The following is a 22,011-nucleotide window of genomic DNA, read 5'->3' on the forward strand; positions in this document are numbered from 1 at the left end:
GGTTTTACTCCGCTAACGTGTGTTTAATAACAGGGGGGTAAGAACGCGCAGATAGGGTCAACAGTCCCCTATACTGTAATAGGTATCCCTAACCCCTTAATGAGGATGTCCCCATGATAGATCAAATGGCGACGATCTATGGAGCTAAAATACGTGGAAAAACACTATTGACGAAGTGTCTAGTTTCGTGTTTTTGAACATCTTTAATCTTTCTTAATTTAGGGTACATGCTATAACTTGCTCACATGCTCAACCCGTGATAATAAGGTAACAATTGGCAGTAACTAGAGCGCAAGAAGCTAAACACTTGAAGTATTAAACGTACTGTATTAGTATTCATTTACGTTTCACCGTTAAACTATTGCACTAAAAGTCGGCGGGCCATTTTTAATCGTTACAAGTGCCGTAATTAACCCGCGGTTTGGGAACCCCAGGTTCAGGGGCATAACTTGTGTAATTTTTTTAGCTTCCTTTTAATCAGTATTAAGTTAGATCGTTTGTGAGCATTTCTGAGAATAAATAATGTGACCGTCTTTGTTCGTTTTGCCACATTTTGCGCCCTCCAGCAGCGTGCCGCCCGTGGATTTATCTACAAGATCCAATGGGTAGCTACGTCACTGCATCCAAACCTTTATTTAGAAGCCCATTTAGTACCTCGACGTAATAGCAGTTCAATTAGCCTGTAACACGAGCTGCGGTAATTTTATTGGTGGCGAGTTCCCAATTTCATCTACTAAAACGATAAATCCAACTTCCGTGAATAGGTGAGCGGTCAAAAACTGTAATATGCAAAGGTTACCTGTCAATAACCTTCATAAACAGTTCTCTCAGCAGCTAAATAAGCACCCATAAAGTAACCTGGTAGGCACATTCTGATACATTACTACAACTATATACAAACATTTGAAGTAAATGTAGATGATATAAACAATGTATTTACAAAAAGCGCTCCATTGAAATGGAAGCTGTAGGGTACCCACATTTTTGTAACAATATTGAGAAAGTATGAAAAGTGCCATAAGCAAATATTGAGAAGACAAAATTGGCAAATTTATAAGTTTTCAAAGAGTGGGGGTTGCAAGCGCGAAAATAACTTTGGATTAATTCTAGAATTAGATCTGACAAACTTCAAAAATTTTTTTTGTGACATAGCGTTTAACCTTGATTTGCGCTATTTTCACGAAAAGTGAGCGAATTGTATGCCTGTTCCATGATTGAAAATGTCTACACAAAAACAATGACGAGTTGTTTGATGGTGAAATTCTAGACAATTTTGCAGTATATACCAAAGTGGATAAATTTCAGTTTCTAGTCACAGATCCAACTGCCAATACTTTGTCATCCAATAAACACACTGCCTCTCCGGTAAAAAATTAAAAACAAAAGGAAAGCCATCTTGGATTCACTTTTTGTCGTCTGTGCTTACACCAAATTTAGCTTTCATCTTTTCCAAATTTTCTTGCTTCTTTTTAGCATCTTGTTTCTTGAATGTCTGAAAGTGTGTAATTGAACCAAATGTCACTTTTATAATTGGAAAACATTGCAATATAATAATATACATGATCCCAATATAATTGAACTAAATAAATTTGTTCACTGTTCTAATGCAAATGTTGGGTGATTTTATCTATATATTAAATATGCAATATAATATTTAAAGTGGAATGAGTTAATGACTAATAGTTTAAAGGCTAATATAATAAGTAGCAGATTAGAATAAATGAGATATCTGAAAGGTGACACAATCATAAATGATTCAGATATTAGTTCCCTTGCGACAATCTTACGTGAATGTAAAAATAAAGATAAAGTCAGTTCTTCAACCAATGTCATCATTGGTTAAATAAAACCAAACCATATTAAATTAAAAATTATATTATAAAGAATAATATGGATTCATGCTCGATTTCTGGAAGCCAAACGTGGAACACGTACCCTGTTTGGATTGTAATATAAAACTACAAGATATCTGTTGCAAACATTGAAACCAGATAAATGATCACAGGCATTCTTTGCATCAAATATATCTTCATATACAATATATGCAGTTCCCTTTGACTCAGCTGTAGTTCCCCTGTAATGAACAATAAAATAAATAGTCAGTACATTGAATGTTGAAGGGAATAGAAAAGAGAAGTTTTTAATTGTGACGTAATGGGCTGAGATCAATTCCTTGAAATGAACAACAATTACCTTAAGTAAAGCTTAGTGTTCCACACTACATCGGACATAACCATCCTTGGCCAAATATTTAGATTCTTTTTATCTCAATAAATGTATATTTTCAATAAAAATGATATCTTACATTCGTATTTGTCTGATTGCACCGTACTTTCCGAATATATCATACATTTCTTCAGCTGTGATTTTGTATGGTAAATTCCTGACATATAAAATTCTGTTAACTTCTGGTGGAAGTCTCACCTGAAATATAAAAAATATTATATAACAATTGTCATGAAATGGAGTTTTTGTTAATCAAAAATTAAAAAAATTTCAAATTAATATATTATAATTTTGAAAACAGTCATTTACACAAAGTATTCATAAAAATGAATAAAATTTGAAATTGTTGACAACAACGTGCTGATATTTATTTTCTACCTTAGGTGTGGGTCTTGTAAAACTGAAAATTATAGACATGAATGTTATTAGCCGCTATAAATTATAGAATCAACAGAAAAAAGAAGATATTCTTGTGGAGGTAAGAAGGAATACAGAAGGTCGATGTTAAAATTAAAACAGAGTTAACAGCACATTCGATAAATATTATTAAAATTGGTTTAAATATCCATTTGTGTTTGATGAAGCACTCGAAAAAGTTCTAGGGTAAAAAAAAATATTTTAGGTACGGTACCCGTATTTATAGTAATAGGCAGGCATACACAGCTATGCAATTTCATGTCAGTGTGAAAGTGCAATAGATTAAGATATAAAACTGCTTTGGCAGTTTGGTAACGATGGCAGACTTTCAAAATCACAAATTTAGTAGGCTAGTGTCCGAGGGTCGATAAATTATTATTTACTAATTTTACAATTGAATTTATTCATGAGAATTATTACAGTTAATTGATATAGGCTACGGTACCTTAACTTAATTCTGATGTGATAATTCTGTCATAATTCAGTAATTTAAATTCTTTTTGATGACATGGCACTTACTTCAACATTCAACAAAACTAGAATTACAAAACTTTAAAATCTGGAGTGATTGATGAAGTTGCAGTGGAGCTTATTCCAGTCATTTATTACAGACCCCACAGCTGAATGGTAAGTTAGGTCTGTAGGTACGGACACGGTACCGTACTGGTACCGGTATGTATTTCATTATAATTCGCGACGTCTTACGAAAACTATCATATAAAAACTAAAGCAAAATCATTTACAATTTAAAAACTTACATTAGCTCGCCTTGCCGCTTGCATAGCCATCTTGAAATTCAGATATTTGGAATAAACCAGCGAAAACACCTCTGTGAAGCCGAACAACAGACAAGAAATCGTCAAATAGTATTTATGTATAGAAAGATCCTACGCGTAAAATAGGAATGTTCCCATTTAAAACAATCTATTTCAATAGTGCTATAATATGACGCAATAACGCTGGGGAAACGTAACAAGAACGATTCGCGGATGCCCAATGCTGTTAAAAAGTGTCATAAGTTTTACCATTATGTTGTGGTCATTTTGATCATAATTGCCTTCCGTGGATATCGATATTCTAATGGGCAGCTTGTTTTTATAAATGCGTCGATTTGAATCTAATTTTTCCTTTAAACACAGTTGGTAAGATGCCATTTCTAATCTGTTGCCCAATGCTCAACAGGCTTTGTTTGCGCTTAACATCAATTTATTTGCTTGCTCATATTCTCGCTAGCTACTGCGCTTGATATAGTTTTCTCTGTAGTACTGAGTAGGGTTCCAGTAACAAGGCGTCCTGCAATCAATAATTCGGTGTTCTGCAATCTATTTTGGATTTGAAAGAAAATTTAGATCATGGACGATGATATCACAGGGGCCCAAACCTTGGCGGAAAGTCTGAAAGCACAAGTATGTATATGTGGGTTATTTATGCCAATGTCAGAATGTGTTGCATTCTACAGAAATAACAATACAGCAATATGTTAACAATTCTAGCGGTATGTCCAACATATTTACTGTGATATTTTCATGATTTTTTCGCAGGGAATCAAATACATGTTTGGAGTGGTTGGAATTCCTGTCATAGAGGTTGCAATTGCAGCACAGGCAGTCGGCATTCAATACATTGGAATGAGAAATGAACAAGCTGCTGCATATGCTGCTGGTGCTATTGGATATTTGACTGGACGGCCAGGTTCCCTTTTGATCTGATTGTTCAAATTGTTTATCAGTTTTCTGTGGCATGTTTGATCCAGTTTTTCAAAATTTTTGAGAACCAAATTTATTTTATTCCTTATCCATTTGAGTACTTTCAGATCCTTGTACTGCTTATTATTTCACAATTGAATGCATCTAAACAGATAATAATTTTGCTTTGAAAAGGTGGAATATTTATTGTGTGGATGGTACTTTTAAGATAAGGCATAGAAATATCATATTTTTACTGGAAATGTTCAACATTTTCAGTTCAAATAAAAGTTGCTGAAGCATGGAAAATATGCTTCTATTTACTACAGGAGTGGTGACTCCTCTACGGCCCATGGGCCGGGGCCACGGCCCATCTAATTGGGCCACATGGGCCGTGGCCCATAGCTTGATGGGCCGCGGCCCCATCAGGAAAAATTCAATTATCTTAACAAAATTTTCAATTTTTACCAAATTGTCGATATTCGAACCAAAAAAATATACTCCTGTAGTATGTGTACCAGGTTAGGGTTAGGACAAAAAAAATTCAGATTTTTTACATTATAGTTCTATTATGAGTTCGGGGACTGTCTGTGTTAGCCAAGTGAATAGTTTCTTTACACAACTTGATGGGCCGTGGCCCCGGCCCATGGGCCGCAGAGGAGTCACCACTCCCACTCTCTATTTAAGAATTCTAGAAAAATTAGCTATTAACCATAATTTTAACTCAAGCTCAGCGGAGAGAGAGTGGTGAAGAATTATTTGAATTTTTTATGCGCACTGATATTAATGATTTTCTGTAATTCACAGGTGTATGTCTGGTTGTGTCAGGGCCTGGTCTGATACACGCTTTAGGTGGAATGGCAAACGCTCAAGAAAACTGCTGGCCCATGATTACTGTTGGAGGTTCATCTGATCAAGATCAGGAACAGATGGGGGCATTTCAAGAATTTGCCCAGGTATATTAGGGGTTATCATAACAAGGTTATGTCACCATTTTTATAAGTCTAAATTTATAGCTATACTTGTATTTGTCTATGGATTTTGTTTCCTTATAATACGGATTTGGGACTTCAGAATGATTAGGCCTATTCAGTTATATACAGTATATATTTACCCCAATTTATCATCTCCAGGTAGAAGCAAGTCGGATGTATACCAAATTTTCTGCTAGACCATCTAGTCTTGAAGCAATACCATTGGTTGTTGAGAAAGCTGTTAGAACATCTATATATGGAAGACCTGGTGCTTGTTATATTGATATTCCTGGCAATTTTGTAAATGCTTCAGTGAGAAGGGGTGATTGTAGGTAAGCTTCACCAAATTTCTGATTGTTATACATCAGTGTGTAGTAACCTGAAATGAATATTTTCAAGTAAATTATTTTATGGACCATGCCTTCTGTATTGGAGAATTTTCAAGTTATCAGTTTTGGAAATACTCCAACCAAGTCACCGAAGTAGCAAAAAATTGCATTGAAGATAATTTCACACATTCATAGATGCCTTCCTAAAATATTGAAAAATTGACTAGCTTGTTTCTGCAATATGTCAAAATATGGCTGCATTGATACCGAGACAAATATTGTCAATAGATTAATGAATTCTAGTTTGATTTTCACAATGACATTTATTTCATATCTCCATGCCAATGAGGGGCATATTTATCTATATCATTGTTTTTATGAAATCTATTTCAACTCGAAACAGCAGTGACCCAACATGATTTGTGAATCGGGAGGGCAGTAAGTATCAGCTTGATTTGAGACTGATGACTTACTGCTCGCAACTTGGAGATTTAGCAACATTCATTAAATACTGATATTTATGCTTATTTATTATATTCAGACAGTTTCCAATGTGCCCAAATCCATCAGGCTTGAAAGCTGATTTGAATGTTATGAAGAAAGCATGTCAGACATTGATGATTGCTAAAAGACCATTGGTTATCATAGGCAAGGGGGCAGCCTACTCCAGATCTGAAAAAGAAGTGCTGGAATTTGTGGAGAAGCATTCGTTGCCCTTTTTGCCTACACCTATGGGAAAGGGTGTGATACGTGATGACCATCCATTATGTGTATCTGCTGCGAGGTCTAGGTAAGTTACCTCCAATTATTTGATTTTTCAATGGAATGATAGCAAACGAAATTATACAAAATGAAAATATTGGAATATTTCCAGGGCTCTTCAGATGGCAGACTGTATACTGTTGATTGGTGCAAGATTGAACTGGCAACTTCATTTTGGAAGGTAACTATTGTTTATTTTTCAAAATTGACCAACGTTTTTTGGTAGCGCAACCAAAGCACTAACAACAGCTGCAGAAAATTTATTTATTGCAGTAGTGAAACTAGACTTTCCGGCAGTGAGTTATATATAACCTGTCTATCTGCGTACAATTTTTACAAAAAAACGCCTAAAAGCACAATTTAATAATACAGATATTGCTTACATATGCTTCTCTAGACATACATCACAAAATAATAATTTGATTTCATTTTGTCACACTACTGAGTAACAATCCTGTTTCAAAATATATAGAAATTAATAGAATAATACGGTTTTTGCACAAATGCTCCCTGATGTGCCCAAATTGTTCAACTGTCATTACTTTCCAGTTGCCCGTAATTTTTGTTCATCAACCAAATTTGTATCCATAAGTACTGTCATATTTTAGGCCTCCGCGATTTGATGAATATGTAAAAGTGATTCAGATTGATATCTGTGCTGAAGAATTGGGGAATAATGTTCCAAGCAGTATTGGCATCCATGGCAATATATCAGATGTGGTTAAACAGGTATGTTGAAATTTATATATACATATATGCTGAAACTCATGTTCGCATAATACAAATAGCATCGGCGAATTTACTTTCTAGACACATTTTTAAGCATTTGAATTGCTATCCATTAGTTGTGATTTTTTATATCTCACCAAGCAAAGGCTGATGAGTATGTGACGTTTTTATCAGAGATTATTAGTATATCCGTGAATATCATTTGTCATTCAAATTAACTGTTTCTATTTTTTTTTGAAAATTTAGATGCAGCAACACTTTGTTGGAATTCACAGAGGTATCATGTGGAAACATCCAACTGATTCTAAGTGGTGGGAAGCTTTGAACGAGAAAATTGAGAAAAATGATGAGCAAGTTAAGGTATAACAATTAATCGTAATTTAATTCAGATAAATTTTGTAAATGGAATGAATTGTTTGTTATTCATGTTTATGTTGATTGATAGTTTTTTGTAATATATCTTACTTTTTCTTTGTAGGCGATGTGTGCGGATCATTCCGTACCGCTCAGCTACTATGCCGTTTATGATATATTGAACAAGTACTTGCCTAAAGATAGCATCATTATTGGGGAAGGAGCAAATACTATGGACATTGGAAGAACTATGATGAAAAACTATTACCCAAGACATAGGTTTGGAATGATTATTAGACTGTTTTGTACAAGGCAATTGTCTTGTATTGTAATAATACCATAAAATTGATTCAACATATGATTTCTCATAGGCTTGATGCTGGTACTTTTGGAACAATGGGAGTAGGGGTTGGCTTTGCAATTGCAGCTGCTTTATATGCTCAAGATTCTGCAAAACCAGGACAAAAACCTCAAAAAGTGGTAAGCTAGTTTCTTTGGTTTCTCGCGGCTTCCCATCCCCAGTAAAAATGTGTGGTGAATTTTATTTATTTTTCAATTTCGGAAAAAAATAAAATTGACTAGGACTTAGTGAAGGTTGAATTAATTTTTATTACTTTATTTCATTACTTCTTGACGACACAGTGCCAGAATCTAGTAGTTTGGCATTTTGCCTGGTAATCATTGATGAAGGGAAAAAATTATTTTCATTGAAATGTTTGAATGAATTTTAAAATTGAAGAATTAATTCTGGGGTATTCTATATAGGATAGTGTTTGGAATGTAACAGCAAGCAATATAGTGTATTCAACAAATGCATGAAAAGGGACAATTAGTGTCAACTTCAACCATACAAGAATTGTATGGGAATTGTCATGAACTCTGAATTGATATTTACTATTTAGGTATGTGTACAAGGTGACAGTGCTTTTGGATTTTCTGGAATGGAATTAGAGACTGTAGTACGATACAAACTTCCCATTATTTTTGTGGTTGTCAACAACAACGGTATTTACAGTGGTGGACCTAAAATGTTCTGGGATGGACTAAAAACAACAGAAGATGTTGCAACTGGGTAGGTGTATTGGTTTCTTGATGAAATAAAATGAACTGGCTAGATTGGTCTTGACTTGGATGAAAATCAATTCACATTTTCTCTCAATAAATTTTTTACTGAATTTCTTGAACATCTATAATTTAATTGTTAATTTTTACTTTGGTTAGGTCACTTCCGATGTTCTTGACTCCAAATTCTCGTTATGAGCAGATAATGAGTGCTTTCGGAGGAATTGGCTACTATGCAGAAACACCCGATAACTTTGATCAAGCCCTTAACAATGCTTTCAACAAACATGCTGATAATGGGGAGCCCTGTCTAACCAATGTTATGATCGATTTGACTTCTGAGCGAAAGCAGCAAGAATTTCAATGGCTTACAAGAAGTAAAATGTGAACCTAACGGCTGTCAACCAAGTCATGAATAATTCCAATTTAATTTTTTGTTTTAATATACAGAAGTGTTTATCATCTCTTCTATGCAATTGATATTAATTTTAAATCTGCGTTTCCTATTAAATCCTATTTATTATCATTGCAAGTGATATTATCTTTGTAAAGGGGGGGCATTACCACCTGTAGGGCTGAAACAACAACCGTTGATACGGGTGCGACTGCAAGGTATAATTTGGCGTTTTTGGTTGTTTTGCTGTTGTATAGACATTACGATAATAGCATGCATGCAAAAACGCGATTCATTTAAATACCTAGAGCTAGTTTGCCTTTCCAAATTTTTTTTTTACCAGAGCAGTGTTTTCTTGAAGGGTAAATAATTCACAGCTGTCTTGCCTTTCCTTAATAGGCCTGACTAAATATTTCACTAATCTTCTACACAAGCATCAATATATAGGCCCAAAAAATGTTCTAAAACAAAGGAAGAAACCAGGCCTGCCTCAAAACTGGTGATTGATATTTAGTAGCGATTTGAGCTAGAACCAAAAGGTATCTTGAATACCATGATACATACAACACTGTGAAACTTCAGAATGACTATATTTAAAGAAGATGAGAATGAATGTATACTTTCTAAATATTATTTACATAATTTGATGATGGTTCAGGTATAAACGGTCGATGTCGATTGTTTGGTATATTCCCATCATTGTACAGCAATTTGTACAAATATACATAAGCGAATCCTATATTTCAGCGAATTGAATTTGTACAATCTTATACTTGACCCAGTTCACTGTATGATTGAGTCACCACCTACCATGGATAAAGGAAAATTATACACACAACACAATTGCATAGCGGCAGTAGCCATAAAATATGGTATTGGAACTAGCTATCAGATTCATCAAGTTTTTTCTTCCTCTTCTCTTCAATCCAGAGCGTGATTTTATTTTTCAACTCTGTGTTTGGGATAACATCTTGCATTGTAAGAGAAGATCTGTTAAATGGGTCAGTGGGATCACTCATCAGATGTCTTGATATAGTAGATCTGTCTACAACCTGTTTTGATGTTGGTAAAGTCACAGGATCACGCATTAATGTTGACATTAAGGCATCAAAAAATTCATCAGGAGCATCCATAAACATCTCTTCTTCTTCCTCCTCTTGACTGCTAAAGAGTTTGACGCGTTCAGATATTTCCATCATTTTCTGTCGTAACTCTTCATTACCGATACGTCTAAGAACTTGACAGGCCATTGGAAATAACTTATTAGAATATGACCTACCATCTTTTGATATAGCATGGCAAAAATCATCTTTTACGCAAAGGTGGACATATATTTGGCATAAGTCCACTACAAGTACTTTTGGTTTGAACTGGTATTTGGAAAGATCTCGTACCCTTAGCGCACCCATTTTCGGCCCAACTAATTTTAACAAAAAGTCATCAAGCATGGCAGCTACTCTATCAGCCAGAGATGGATGACTAAAAAGTTCTTTGACTTCTTTGGCTTCTGTGAGATAAACCAAGGTGTCTAAAGTGTCATTTGATAATAAATTGTGATATTTTGCCAGCATTCCTAACTGTCTCAACTCCCCTTCTTTTTGCATTTTTTCCTGTTGATTCAATTCTTCCCATTCGCCTGCTGCTTTCTCACGTTCAAGGCCTTTTATTTGTGTCAAGAACCCCATGGCTTCATCCAATAAATAAATAGAATCATTGAGAAGCAGGTTCGTAAATTGCAAAAACAAAGGATGCGAAACCTCATCAATATTACTGATAGCCAATCTTACATGCTTCTTGATCATGTCATTACAAGATTTCTTCTGCCATAGATATTTTAGGATTTGATACAAGGGTTGCCTATAGTGAAACTTTTGCTCAAATTGATTTGGATCGCCAGTAAACTCTATGTCGACAAAAAGCTGAAGAGTAGCAACAGTTAAAAATGGAGAATGTGGGAAAGCATTGAAAATTTCTTCTTTGTTGCTTTTTGAATTATCATCTTCAGATAAAGGCATTACAATTGGTAACACTTCAGCAAGAGAGGCACGCAAATGTGGATTTGACATTCTACTTTTATTTCCCATGTAAATCGTAATAACAAGAAGAATGTCATGGATAAATGGGTTAAACAAGTGCGCCGATGAACGATCGAACCTCCAAATAAACAATAGCATATCGGTAAGGTTTTCCACAACATATTCAGGAATGCAGTAAAGACCTTTAGGCACAGTTTCGCCCTCAGGAAGGGGTAGAACAACTCGTGCCAGTGTATCATTGTTGTCTGACATGGCAATATGATTCAAGTATTGTGCTGTTGTACCATGAAGTCGAATGCACGCTTTGAGAAAAGCGGGCTCAGTTAACACTCCTTTTATACTCAAATAATTACGCATACCCGTCTCGAACCTTTTGACAACAAGAGCTGCGTGTCCATTTGGATCTTGTCCAGAAGCACGAATCTGACGATAAACATCTTCATCACGATTTAAACTTCGATTCAACTTATAAAATTTTTTGATAAGGCCATGGACACTGAGATAAATTGAACGGTGTGTTAAGAAAAAGCACTCTGTGATAAAATTATACGAGTCAGCTATAGTTACTGGCGCTGGTGTATTGTCTTCAGTTGATTGCAACCGGGTATCCTTGTGTAATTGAACGCCATGTACACCCTTGGCATGGGCATCAGGCTGTCCCGTGACATCAATATATGATGAATTAATTTTTAAAAACTTGGGAGGTGTTGATTTCGAGGACCCCTCTTCAATACCTTTTACAACAGTTTTTTCTGAGCAAAAGGGCAAACAAAGACGAAGTAATACGCTGCTAATATTAAGTTGTGTCGCATCTGGACCAAACACATCCATAAAAACATCGACGTGTTCGTGCGACCACATTTTTGCAAGATAACCATGATGAGCAATGGTATTACCAAACCACTGCAAAGTCTTAGAACGGGTAGACTTGTGTTTCAGAAACTGTCTAATAATAGAAAACAGTTGAGAATGGAACCCATCTGTTTTATTCTGAAGATGATATTCCTCATTTTCGACCTCAGTTGGACCCATCCTCGCAACATCTTCAAAAAACAAATACGCTTTTGTTTGTGGATCTGGAACAAGACACGACTTTCCGAATAAAATGTCAAGAAAACTTTTCTTTTGTGTTCCTTCCATAACCAACTTTCCATCTATTTTAGCATCATGATTCAAAGTAACAACTGCTAAGCCAGGATGCTCAGCGAACGTTGACAAAACAGCAAGATGAACGTGTAATCCGGCATCTAATAAATCATCAAGGCCGAGATCATTTGCAAGAACTTCCAGCAATGGTGCAAAAGCGGCTTCCATCAGATCAGGCTCATTCATTGAGAAATAATCAGCAACACTATACAAGCAAAGTCTAGGAGGGCTTGTGGGATCCGAACAATCATTCGATACAAGCATATTATAAAACTGTTGGTGAACCATTCCTTTTTCTTTTCCAATTTCCATAAATAATTCTGGGCTAATAAACGCAGTTGATATATTTCGAACAATCAGTTGACGATAAAATGATATTGTCGATAAAAGATTTGGTGGAATATATTTTTCTTCATGCATTAATCTGTTGAAAGATTGCAATAAATAAACAAGAGGACGATCCTCTTTTGCCTCCTTTTCTGTAGTTTCATTATGTTCTTCTGATCGCTTCACGAGAGATTTTTCAGGGTCTATTAACAAAAGACGGTTGAAGATGAGCTGTTCGACTGTTTCATGCAATGGACCACTTTCATCATTATCCAGTAAAACGCAGAAAGAAGGCAAATCTCTTTTCACTTCCTCACTGGTATTAAGGTGCTGATTATCAGTCAAAAGAAAAATTCTTTCCGCTAAATCATTTTTATGTTGGTTCAACTTTGAGTTCGATAATTCACTTGGAAAAGTCATTTGAGTGACATCTTGAGATTCTTTTTCGCTTTCGATGACTTGTCCCGGCAAATCAATTCCGCTTTCATCAATATGTGAATCAGTTTGAGTTGATAGTTTTGGAACCTCCATAGGTTCATTGCAAGAATTAGCTAGTAAAGCTGCAAATGGGTTGCTTTGCATTTCAGCATTACTACTGCTTGCTCTATTATCCATGCTATTTTTATATTACAGTATAATAATAACTAACAGGGGCTATTCATTAAAAAAGAAATAAAGATTGGCAATAATCATAAATAGTTCCGCAATTTATTTCAATATAATATATAATGGTGGGAAGATAGTTTTGTAAAATTCATACACCTTAGTTTCTTAGAGTAGAACATTTTCCTTATAATCGACATAATAAGATCATAAGAACAAATCACAAGACTTTTGAAGCAAATCATAGTACAATGGGTCAAAAATAACACTGAAGTAAGGTTCTGTTCCATTTCAAAAATAGATCATGAATTTGCCTATACAACAGGATTTTTTAATTCGGTAACACCATTTAACTATGTCGCTGTCCATGGCCTTTCGGCCATGTCAACTGAAAACTGAAGAAAGACAGTATTTCAAAATGAGCTGTTACTTTACAGTGCAACAATACAACTTGAAACATATTGCTTGTTCATTCTTTATCAATTCTTAAGGTCTGAATCTCTGATACAGAAATAGTTAACAGTCAATTGTGAGATGCATGGACTAGAATTCATATATAAAGAAATAGAGGTGGCAAATAGTGCTGAACTGAACAATGGCCTTATCCAAAAAATTTAAAAATGGCATCATTTTTTCTGACGTGCCAGTAACCATTTTTCATGTTCAGAATTAAAGCTGTCAGCATTATGCGGCTCCCTGCCAGATAGGATATACATCCCCCATACATAAACTGCGAATAATACTCCCGAAATAACGACCAATTCTGTTCCAATTGTTGATTTGGGGGGAGGGCTCATCCCTTCTTGCATCTCACCCCCTCCAAATTTTTTTGTATTCTCCCAATATTGTGTCCAAAATTCAGAGTCAGATTCAGCTTTCATGTCTCTGTATGCTTTTCCACCGCCATAAGTACTATAAAAATCACTCCAATCTGTTGAATCATCCCTATTTTTCCGATATGGGCTTTTATAATCCTTTGACCTCTGTATTAAAGGAGATGAGTACATCCTGCTTTTTTTCATCAATTCAAAATTATATGCAGACCTCAGGTTTGGATCAGAAAGAACAGTATATGCTTCATTCAGTTTTACAAACTTTGCATGCATTTCTTCATCACCGTAGTTCTTATCAGGATGATACTTTTTGGACTTAGAAATGAACGCAGTTTTAACTTGGTCTAAATTTGAATCTTCTGGTATATCCAATGTTTCATAATGACTTTGGCTTTTCCACTGACTTATACAGAAGCCCCTAATTGGAAAATATGGTCGGACTTGCATACATGCATTAAAGACGCTATTAAAAGACATGGCATTAATGCATAATGCCTTTATTTAATATAAAGACTTAAATACTTTCTGAGAAAATAATTATACATTTGACAGTATATTGGACTGGCTAATCAACTTCACAGTCTAGTCTAGAATATAATTTATTAATGGTCACATCGATTACTTCTGTGGGGCATTATTTGTTTGAAAAAACTGCCAGACTTCTTGGCATCCCTGGCTGGTTGAACATGACTTCCTCGTCAGTCGTCACCCATTGGCATGGTTTGTTGAATGATTATTAATAAGCTGTCACTTATTGACTGCCATTTTTCTTGGCATAAATACAAAAATTCTTATCTTATCATCAAAAACAAAAAACAAGTGCAATAGATATTTATATTTTTTTCAGCAATATTTGCATCAAGTTGAATGTGGGAGCACCTTGAGATAACATTACATAAATGGCAAAAACAAATAGGTCGTAGACTGAACTTCATTCAAACACTATTTCTTTCATATGTCTAGTATGAAAAGACTGAAAAATAAATTAAATAGGTATAATATTCAAAAAAATTTGATTTTGATTTTATAAAATAATTGGATATCTTTATTTGATCATTACTCACTTTCAGATTATTAGCAAATGCTACTAGTCAGAAGTAGGCTACATGGCGAAAATAAAGAGTAATTTTTTTTTAAATTTTTCGAGATTCTAAATAATAAATCTCAACTATGTGACATATCTATTAAATAGGAAAGAAATATTTTCCTAATTTTTAACAAACAGCATCGACCTATTTCAACATATAAACCCTCTTAGGCATCCTCTAATTTTGGATGCGCAATATTAACACTACCAGAAAATGCTGTTTGTGGCTCATTAGAGTCTGATGGTTCCCTTAATATTTTCTTATGTTTTATTAATTCTGTTCCCTCCCAATTGTCAATATCTGTCCTGTTACGAGAGATTTTAAAAGCCACAAAAAATCTAAAAGAAAGTAACCCCAAAATACATATAACAAACACTTTCATAAGAACATCTGGGTTTTGATTAGAGTTTAAATTAACTTTTCCAGCACCGTGACCTTGTTGTCTATAATAATGAAACCAATAATTAGTTAGTCTGTCACGAGAATGCTCATTGTAGTTCGTTTCATGCCTCCATTCATTTCGCTGTGTTCTAGTATAACGATCATAAGGGTCTCGATAGGGAGGTCTTTGATAATATTCCCAATGCTGATGTCTATTCACATAAGGGTTGTTTCGATATGCAGATGACCAGGCTTCACGTTCATGTGCTGTGTCGAAAGAGCGACGCCTACCTAGTTTATCATCATACTCTTTTCTTGTGACTGTATTACTTAATACAGTATAGGCATCACTTATCTTCAAGAATTGTTGAGCTTTAACTTTATTGTTTGAATGCTTATCTGGATGATATTCCTTGCATAGTTTGAAGTAAGCTTGCTTGACTTCGCTTTGTGTAGCTGTTTGTTTTATTCCCAAAATTTGATAATGATTTTGACTCAATAAACTAGAATAATGAAACATGGCATAGTTTGCTTGACAGCATTGTGATGTTCTTAACAATTTAGCTTTCCATTTACTAAGTTTGAATATCATCTGTAAACATACAATATAATAAACATTACTAACAAGTTTTGATCATTCGTTCATTTGATCATTGCAGCATTGTGATGTAATATTTGTCGTTTGACTGATTTAACTTCAAATTGCACGCTACCATTTTCATGCTAAAACATAATTTGTATTAATCATTGATAAAAACTTCCTCAACCGCTTAACAATTAAAAAAAAACTGTTTCGCTACAGCTTCTTTTAGTTAAATTTGGATCATAATTATTGCTAGCGAGGAGAGCCGCATAAAAACTCTGGCGAGACGCGGTTTGCCCACCATTGCAATAGACCTTATTCAACTAATTTAAAGGAGAATATTTTTAAACTAATACTTCAATAATAATGTAATATGCCTTCTTGGTTGTGCTGTCAGACTATTCTGGGAAGACAGTAATAATTTTAAATGGTGCTGCAATCAGCCTCGGCAGCTCGCGTACATGAAAACTGAACGAAATGGATAATCAATGAAATCATTTAGCTCAACTTTTGATTCCTACATTACCGTAAGTAAGAATACAATTCACAGTATATGTAAAATAAATAAAAGTACAAAATATAGTTCATAGTCCAGTTTACATTCATAATCCAGTTGTTAAATTAGGTTTCATAATTTTTCCAGTTTGTTCCATCAGCGATAATTATCCATAAGAATTATGTTATTTTAATAATTACAATCACATAAAACAATAAAAAAGGGGAAAAAACTTATCATGAGCATAATTTACTATTTTATATAACGCTTCGCATAAATTTTGTAATTCCTTTCCAAAGGGTTTGTTTACTACTGTGGAGTTTTCTATATTTTTTCTATACATTAGGTTAGGGCCATTTTTATCTGCTTTTCTAAGGAGAGCAATATCAGGTCTTTTAATTTCATATATGATAACATTCTTCATGATCCAAATTGCTGAATTGTATATCGCACTATTGATAACAAAAGAATAATTGCATTCAATTTTACAGTAAATATATGGATAAATAAAGGATCATTAAACTTCCATAATATTATTTATTAAACACTCATTCGCTAGGTACCATATGCCTGTCAGCCTGTACGGTACCGGTATCAGGATGTATGTACATCGGACATCGCACATGTCAGAATCAAAAAAGAGTTTGAATAAATAACGGATTGCTAACAAGTAACAAACGATAATGAATAAACGAACATAGAGTTTCATCAGATTCAGAGTCTTGAAACTTTTTATCTTAAAAAGAATGATCTCGTTTCCGAGGGCTCGCGTGCCAAGTTTGGCACGCGTGCCAGGGTTTGCCCACCCCCAAAGCGTATATATAATAGCCCACCCCTGGCCTACTGGCCTAGTCTATCACACTATCACAGCTATTTCTACACTAATTTTTTTATTACTGCAATTAAACTAAAACTCCTTGGAAGACAGAGTGATCATTGAATTATCTGTTTATATTTAAGTTTCCGAAACACAAAAAAACTAACGAATAGAGTTCAAAAACCGCGAAAACGAGGTAATGTTTACGACCACGCTTGAAAATCTGAGTGAAAAAAGTGTCTGAGCGGATGCGAAAAGGGAGCATTGTTACGTCACTTTTTGCATCTCGCTGATTGGCCAATGTCACGAAGTAAACGAGGAAGTAGTCGATGCTCGGGGAAAGGTTTCTTCTTCTTCACAGCCTCTCCTTTATGGACCTTTCCCCGAGCATCGACTTCCTTGTTTACTTCGTGACATTGGCCAATCAGTAAGATGCAAAACGTGACGTAACAATGCCCCATTTTCGTATCCGCTCAGACACTTTTCTCACTCAGACAGATTTTCAAGCGTGGTTGTAAACATTACCTCGTTTTTGCGTTTTTGAACTTTATTCGTTAGTTTTCAAATGTGTTTCGGAAACTTGAATATAAATCAGATAATTCAATGATCACTCTGTCTTCCTAGGAGTTTTGATTCAAATGCAGTAATAAAAATTAGTGTAGAAATAGCTGTGATAGACTAGCGTGAAATTCTTTACCGGTACTTTTAAAAAACAGATTGTTGTATGCGATGAATCATAATGATGGTTTGAAACACATACCCCATTTTACAGGCGCCAACTCGCAAAAGCATTCTTAAAATAGCCCCGAAAATTTTGCAATGGTAAAGTATAGAGAGAATTTTCTGGGGGTCAAAGGTCGGGGAAAGGTCCATGGCCCCTTCCTCTAATTTTTCCCAATGGGCTTATCAAAGCCGTACCAACCGCACTGGTTCCGAGTGGAATAGAGACTACATTTTGAACAATCGGTTCAAATCAACATGAAAGTAAAAGTCGACTTTCATGATACCAATCCGTACAAGCCAATTTTTTCTTAAATATTAATCATATTAATATTAATCAGCTAGCTAAAAAGTTATCACAAACCGTTGGTATTTTTTACAAACTGAGACACATTTTGAATTTTAAAACATCAAAAGCAGTTTACTATAGCTTGTTTCACTCTCGATTACAGTATGGTATTCTTAGTTGGGGATCAGCATATAGGTCTTCATTACAGCCAATCCAAGTTCTACAAAATAAAGCACTAAAGTGCATATCATTTGCTGAGAAAAGTCGCACAACCAACCTCCAACTTTATTGTCAGCACGCAATTCTACAGCTGTCAGAAATGCATACTATGGAAATAGCAAAATTTATGTATCGTCATGAAAATGGTTTTCTTCCCCCTGCTTTTGGTGATTATTTTACAAATTTAAAAGATGTACATAAATACGGTACTAGATCGAAGAAAACCAGGTCTTATTTCCTACCTCAGGTTTCAACTGATACTGGGAAAAAATCCTTAAAATATAATGTTGTCCAGGTTTGGGTTATGTCCCATTCGAAATAAAAAATTCCTCTTCATTACTGTTTTCTAAGAAAATGAAAAAGCCCTTTCTCACAAAATACTCAGAGTAATTGCCTTCTGACTCATTATTGAGAATATAATAATATAATGATAAGTGAAACATGTTTTATTATTTATGTGCTATATTATTGCTATTGCTATATTATTTATTGAACACGTGAGTGTACATAACGATCGTTTTGCGTTTTATGCTGGCACTTCTCTTCTTGTTGTTCCTATTTTAATTCTTCTTGGTATCGTTATAAAAAAAAAAACGCTTTTCCCATTGATTACTGGACCATTTGATTTGAAATTTTCAGTGGTTGAAGATGGAATTTTATCTTAGAAGGGTATTACTTTTATTTATTTCAAATATTTCGGTGAGCTGCATGGGATTCGTTTTTTTGAGTGCGAAATTTGCCACTAGGTGGTGCTACGTGTCCATATATTTAAGCGTAGCTCTCTTGTTTATTTATGTAATGTAATATAGTTCTAGTTCAGTTCAATGATTGAATCTGTGATATTCTTATCGCTATGCATGGGATTCGTTTTTTATTTTTTGAGTGCGAAATTTGCCACTAAGTGGTGCTACGTGTCCATATATTTGAGCGTAGCTCTCTTGTTTATTTATGTAATATAGTTCAGTTCAATGATTGAATCTGTGATATTCTTATCGCCATGCATGGGATTCGTTTTTTATTTTTTGAGTGCGAAATTTGCCACTAAGTGGCGCTACGTGTCCATATATTTGAGCGTAGCTCTCTTGTTTATTTATGTAATTTAATATAGTTCTAGTTTAGTTCAATGATTGAATCTGTGATATTCTTATCGCCATGCATGGGATTCGTTTTTTATTTTTTGTGTGCGAAATTTGCCCCTAAGTGGCGCTACGTGTCCATATATTTGAGCGTAGCTTTCTTGTTTATTTATGTAATGTAATATAGTTCTAGTTTAGTTCAATGATTGAATCTGTGATATTCTTATCGTCATATTGATTATTCATTTTTATATATCGAGACAGGTTTCTCTGGAAGTGAATAGTATTGTGCCAGATCACAGTGTAGTATAATTTTACACATGTCCTCTGAACTACATAATAAACATGATTATATATTGTCGAATCATAGAAAAAAATTATTAGTCGACTCGTTTTTCTGTCTTTTTATATATTTTTAAATTTTATACTGTCACAATCCGATGAATCCATTATTAAAGCTAAATCACAGTGAACAAAATGGTCGGGAGCCTCGGTGACCTGCTAAGGTCTTGCATACTGACCGACACAACTCAATGTTCAAATTATTCACTGCACTGTATTTCGATAAAAATCTGTAATATTGTCTGTTCCTTTTTTTTATTTGAAACATTGTTTTGTGGAAATAAAATCTCTCTCTCTCTTAAAAGCCATAATATTTGGTTTACCACATTTTCGTCTTGTGTGCACTTATATTGTTATTATAATCAAAATTATATATAAGACTGACTGTTCGACAGCGTTAATGTGAAGTTTAAACCAATATATTTTTGGCGACAGATATCTTATTTAAGGTTCGCACATCGTCACGCTAATAACCGAATTGCGTAAGTCTTTCTTGGCGAGTTTTTTTTTTATTAAATAGGTATTTATGTCATGCTGCGCACCTGTCTGTTAACTCAGATTTTATTTTAGAAATTCCGAAACCAATAAAAATTGAGATTAGTATGACATGCACATTTGTGCAATTGTTTCGTCATAATGAATTATCATTGTTACCAAAGGGCTATTGTGACGTCACAAAAGCAAAATAACCTCGGCGAAGTATTTTCTAGTTTTTGCATCTCGGATTCTAGCTTAACGCGTATTAATTTGAATTTATACTACAGTATAGGAAGGCGTACACTTGTGATATTCACTGTCCGAGTCCAATTCACCTGTGTTGGCTTTTATATTGGGTGCATTGCTGTTTTATACTTAATATTTAATCTTAGTCTTATTTCAGTGGGTGTGCAGAACGTGTTATATTGATGAAATATATATTTTTAAACATAAAAAATAAGTTTAATTGAAACTGATTAGCTATTTTGAGAATTAGACATTGTAGATACTGAGAATTACATTCGTTTTTGGAATGCTTAGTTTCAGGACTGGTGCATAGTAAAGTTGCAAAATTGCGTATGTCCCCAAGTCATAGACACATTTCTGCCTAAGTCACAGTGCGCCATTATGACGTCACTTAACTGCGTCATACAAATCAACTAAAATCTGGCTACGATAAAAAAATTGAACCATGGCATATTTTTGACTCTCAATGGCATAACAATATCATTAGAAAGGTTTTTACGTTTTTTCTCAAAACTGCTAAAAATGACTTAGGCAATTCGGTTATTAACGTGACGATAGGTTTGATGTTTACACGCATCATGAAATTCGCTGGCAAACTGTAGAGTAGGAAGAAAGACAAGCGTATTAGAAAGATATCAATGAGATACAGAAGCTTTCCGTTTCCGGACAAATGCATAATGATTTCTTTTAGCTTTACAGGCGCGCCCAAGCGCTAGACTTTGAATGTGCTATAGTTCAATAAGTATGAGGCAGGAGGTGGTAGACATAAGCCTGTGTAGGCAAGAAAAAGTGGAAAAGCATACGGTACAATTTCGACATCAGGTTTTACGTAGAATGTGGTCACAAAAGCATGACCTTGAATTTGTTGTAATTTTCAGTCAAATGACGCTTTGTTGTTAGGCAGATTGGCCTTTCTTTCTATAATATGAACAGAGCCCACTCCCGACATAGGATTAGCTAGCCAGATGGTAGGTTGCAGCGACGAGAAGTTACGCGAACCACACATCGATATTGATAGGTTTGAAATTTTTCAATATTGCTGGTTGCCGTAACCTATTACTCCTATTACTACTACTGCTCCATTATCCACATTCATTAATAGAAAACGATCAGTTGGCTACCTATTCCACGCCGATTGTCGCCTCATGCTATGAGACAATCAGTATTCCGTATATCGGGTAGCGGTATTCACTGTAAACGCCATTTCTGCAACCAGGGGCGGCGGCCTAAAGGAAGGGGCCATGGAGGCTGCAGCCCTTTGTAGGGGGCAGCAGATCTAAGCTGTAGAGATCGCGTTATTGAACATGTTTTTTATTATTATTTCAATTTGAGCTGACATTACGTGTATAATCTTTTGTGACTGATTTTGAAGCAATGGCTGACGCATTTCCCGTCTATGT

General features: G+C 34.8%; 3 protein-coding genes across 3 annotated transcripts; 1 reads left to right on the forward strand and 2 right to left on the reverse strand.

Annotated features, from left to right (window-relative positions):
* Positions 1-915: 915 nt before the first annotated feature.
* Positions 916-3,545, reverse strand: LOC120340787 (splicing factor 3B subunit 6-like). Its single transcript, XM_078120253.1, has 4 exons — positions 3,402-3,545; positions 2,306-2,424; positions 1,936-2,074; positions 916-1,492 (listed from the first exon to the last, which is right to left on the reverse strand). Exons 1-4 carry the CDS (start codon positions 3,429-3,431, stop codon positions 1,403-1,405), a joined length of 378 nt encoding a protein of 125 aa, XP_077976379.1. The 5' UTR covers positions 3,432-3,545; the 3' UTR covers positions 916-1,402.
* A 447-nt stretch (positions 3,546-3,992) lies between these two features.
* LOC120341709 (2-hydroxyacyl-CoA lyase 1-like) lies at positions 3,993-9,077 on the forward strand. The gene is made up of 12 exons (XM_039410294.2): positions 3,993-4,049; positions 4,185-4,335; positions 5,136-5,284; positions 5,462-5,634; positions 6,173-6,421; positions 6,506-6,574; positions 7,002-7,122; positions 7,369-7,482; positions 7,601-7,755; positions 7,848-7,956; positions 8,379-8,548; positions 8,698-9,077. The coding sequence occupies exons 1-12, from the start codon at positions 3,996-3,998 to the stop codon at positions 8,924-8,926; spliced, it is 1,743 nt and encodes a 580-aa protein (XP_039266228.2). The 5' UTR covers positions 3,993-3,995; the 3' UTR covers positions 8,927-9,077.
* A 340-nt stretch (positions 9,078-9,417) lies between these two features.
* LOC120341707 (ubiquitin conjugation factor E4 A-like) lies at positions 9,418-13,673 on the reverse strand. Its single transcript, XM_078120252.1, has 2 exons — positions 13,269-13,673; positions 9,418-13,230 (listed from the first exon to the last, which is right to left on the reverse strand). Exon 2 carries the CDS (start codon positions 13,054-13,056, stop codon positions 9,814-9,816), a length of 3,243 nt encoding a protein of 1,080 aa, XP_077976378.1. The 5' UTR covers positions 13,057-13,230; positions 13,269-13,673; the 3' UTR covers positions 9,418-9,813.
* Positions 13,674-22,011: the final 8,338 nt, after the last annotated feature.

This window comes from Styela clava, chromosome 14 (assembly GCF_964204865.1).
Source record: "Styela clava chromosome 14, kaStyClav1.hap1.2, whole genome shotgun sequence".
Classification (NCBI taxonomy): Eukaryota; Metazoa; Chordata; class Ascidiacea; order Stolidobranchia; family Styelidae; genus Styela; species Styela clava.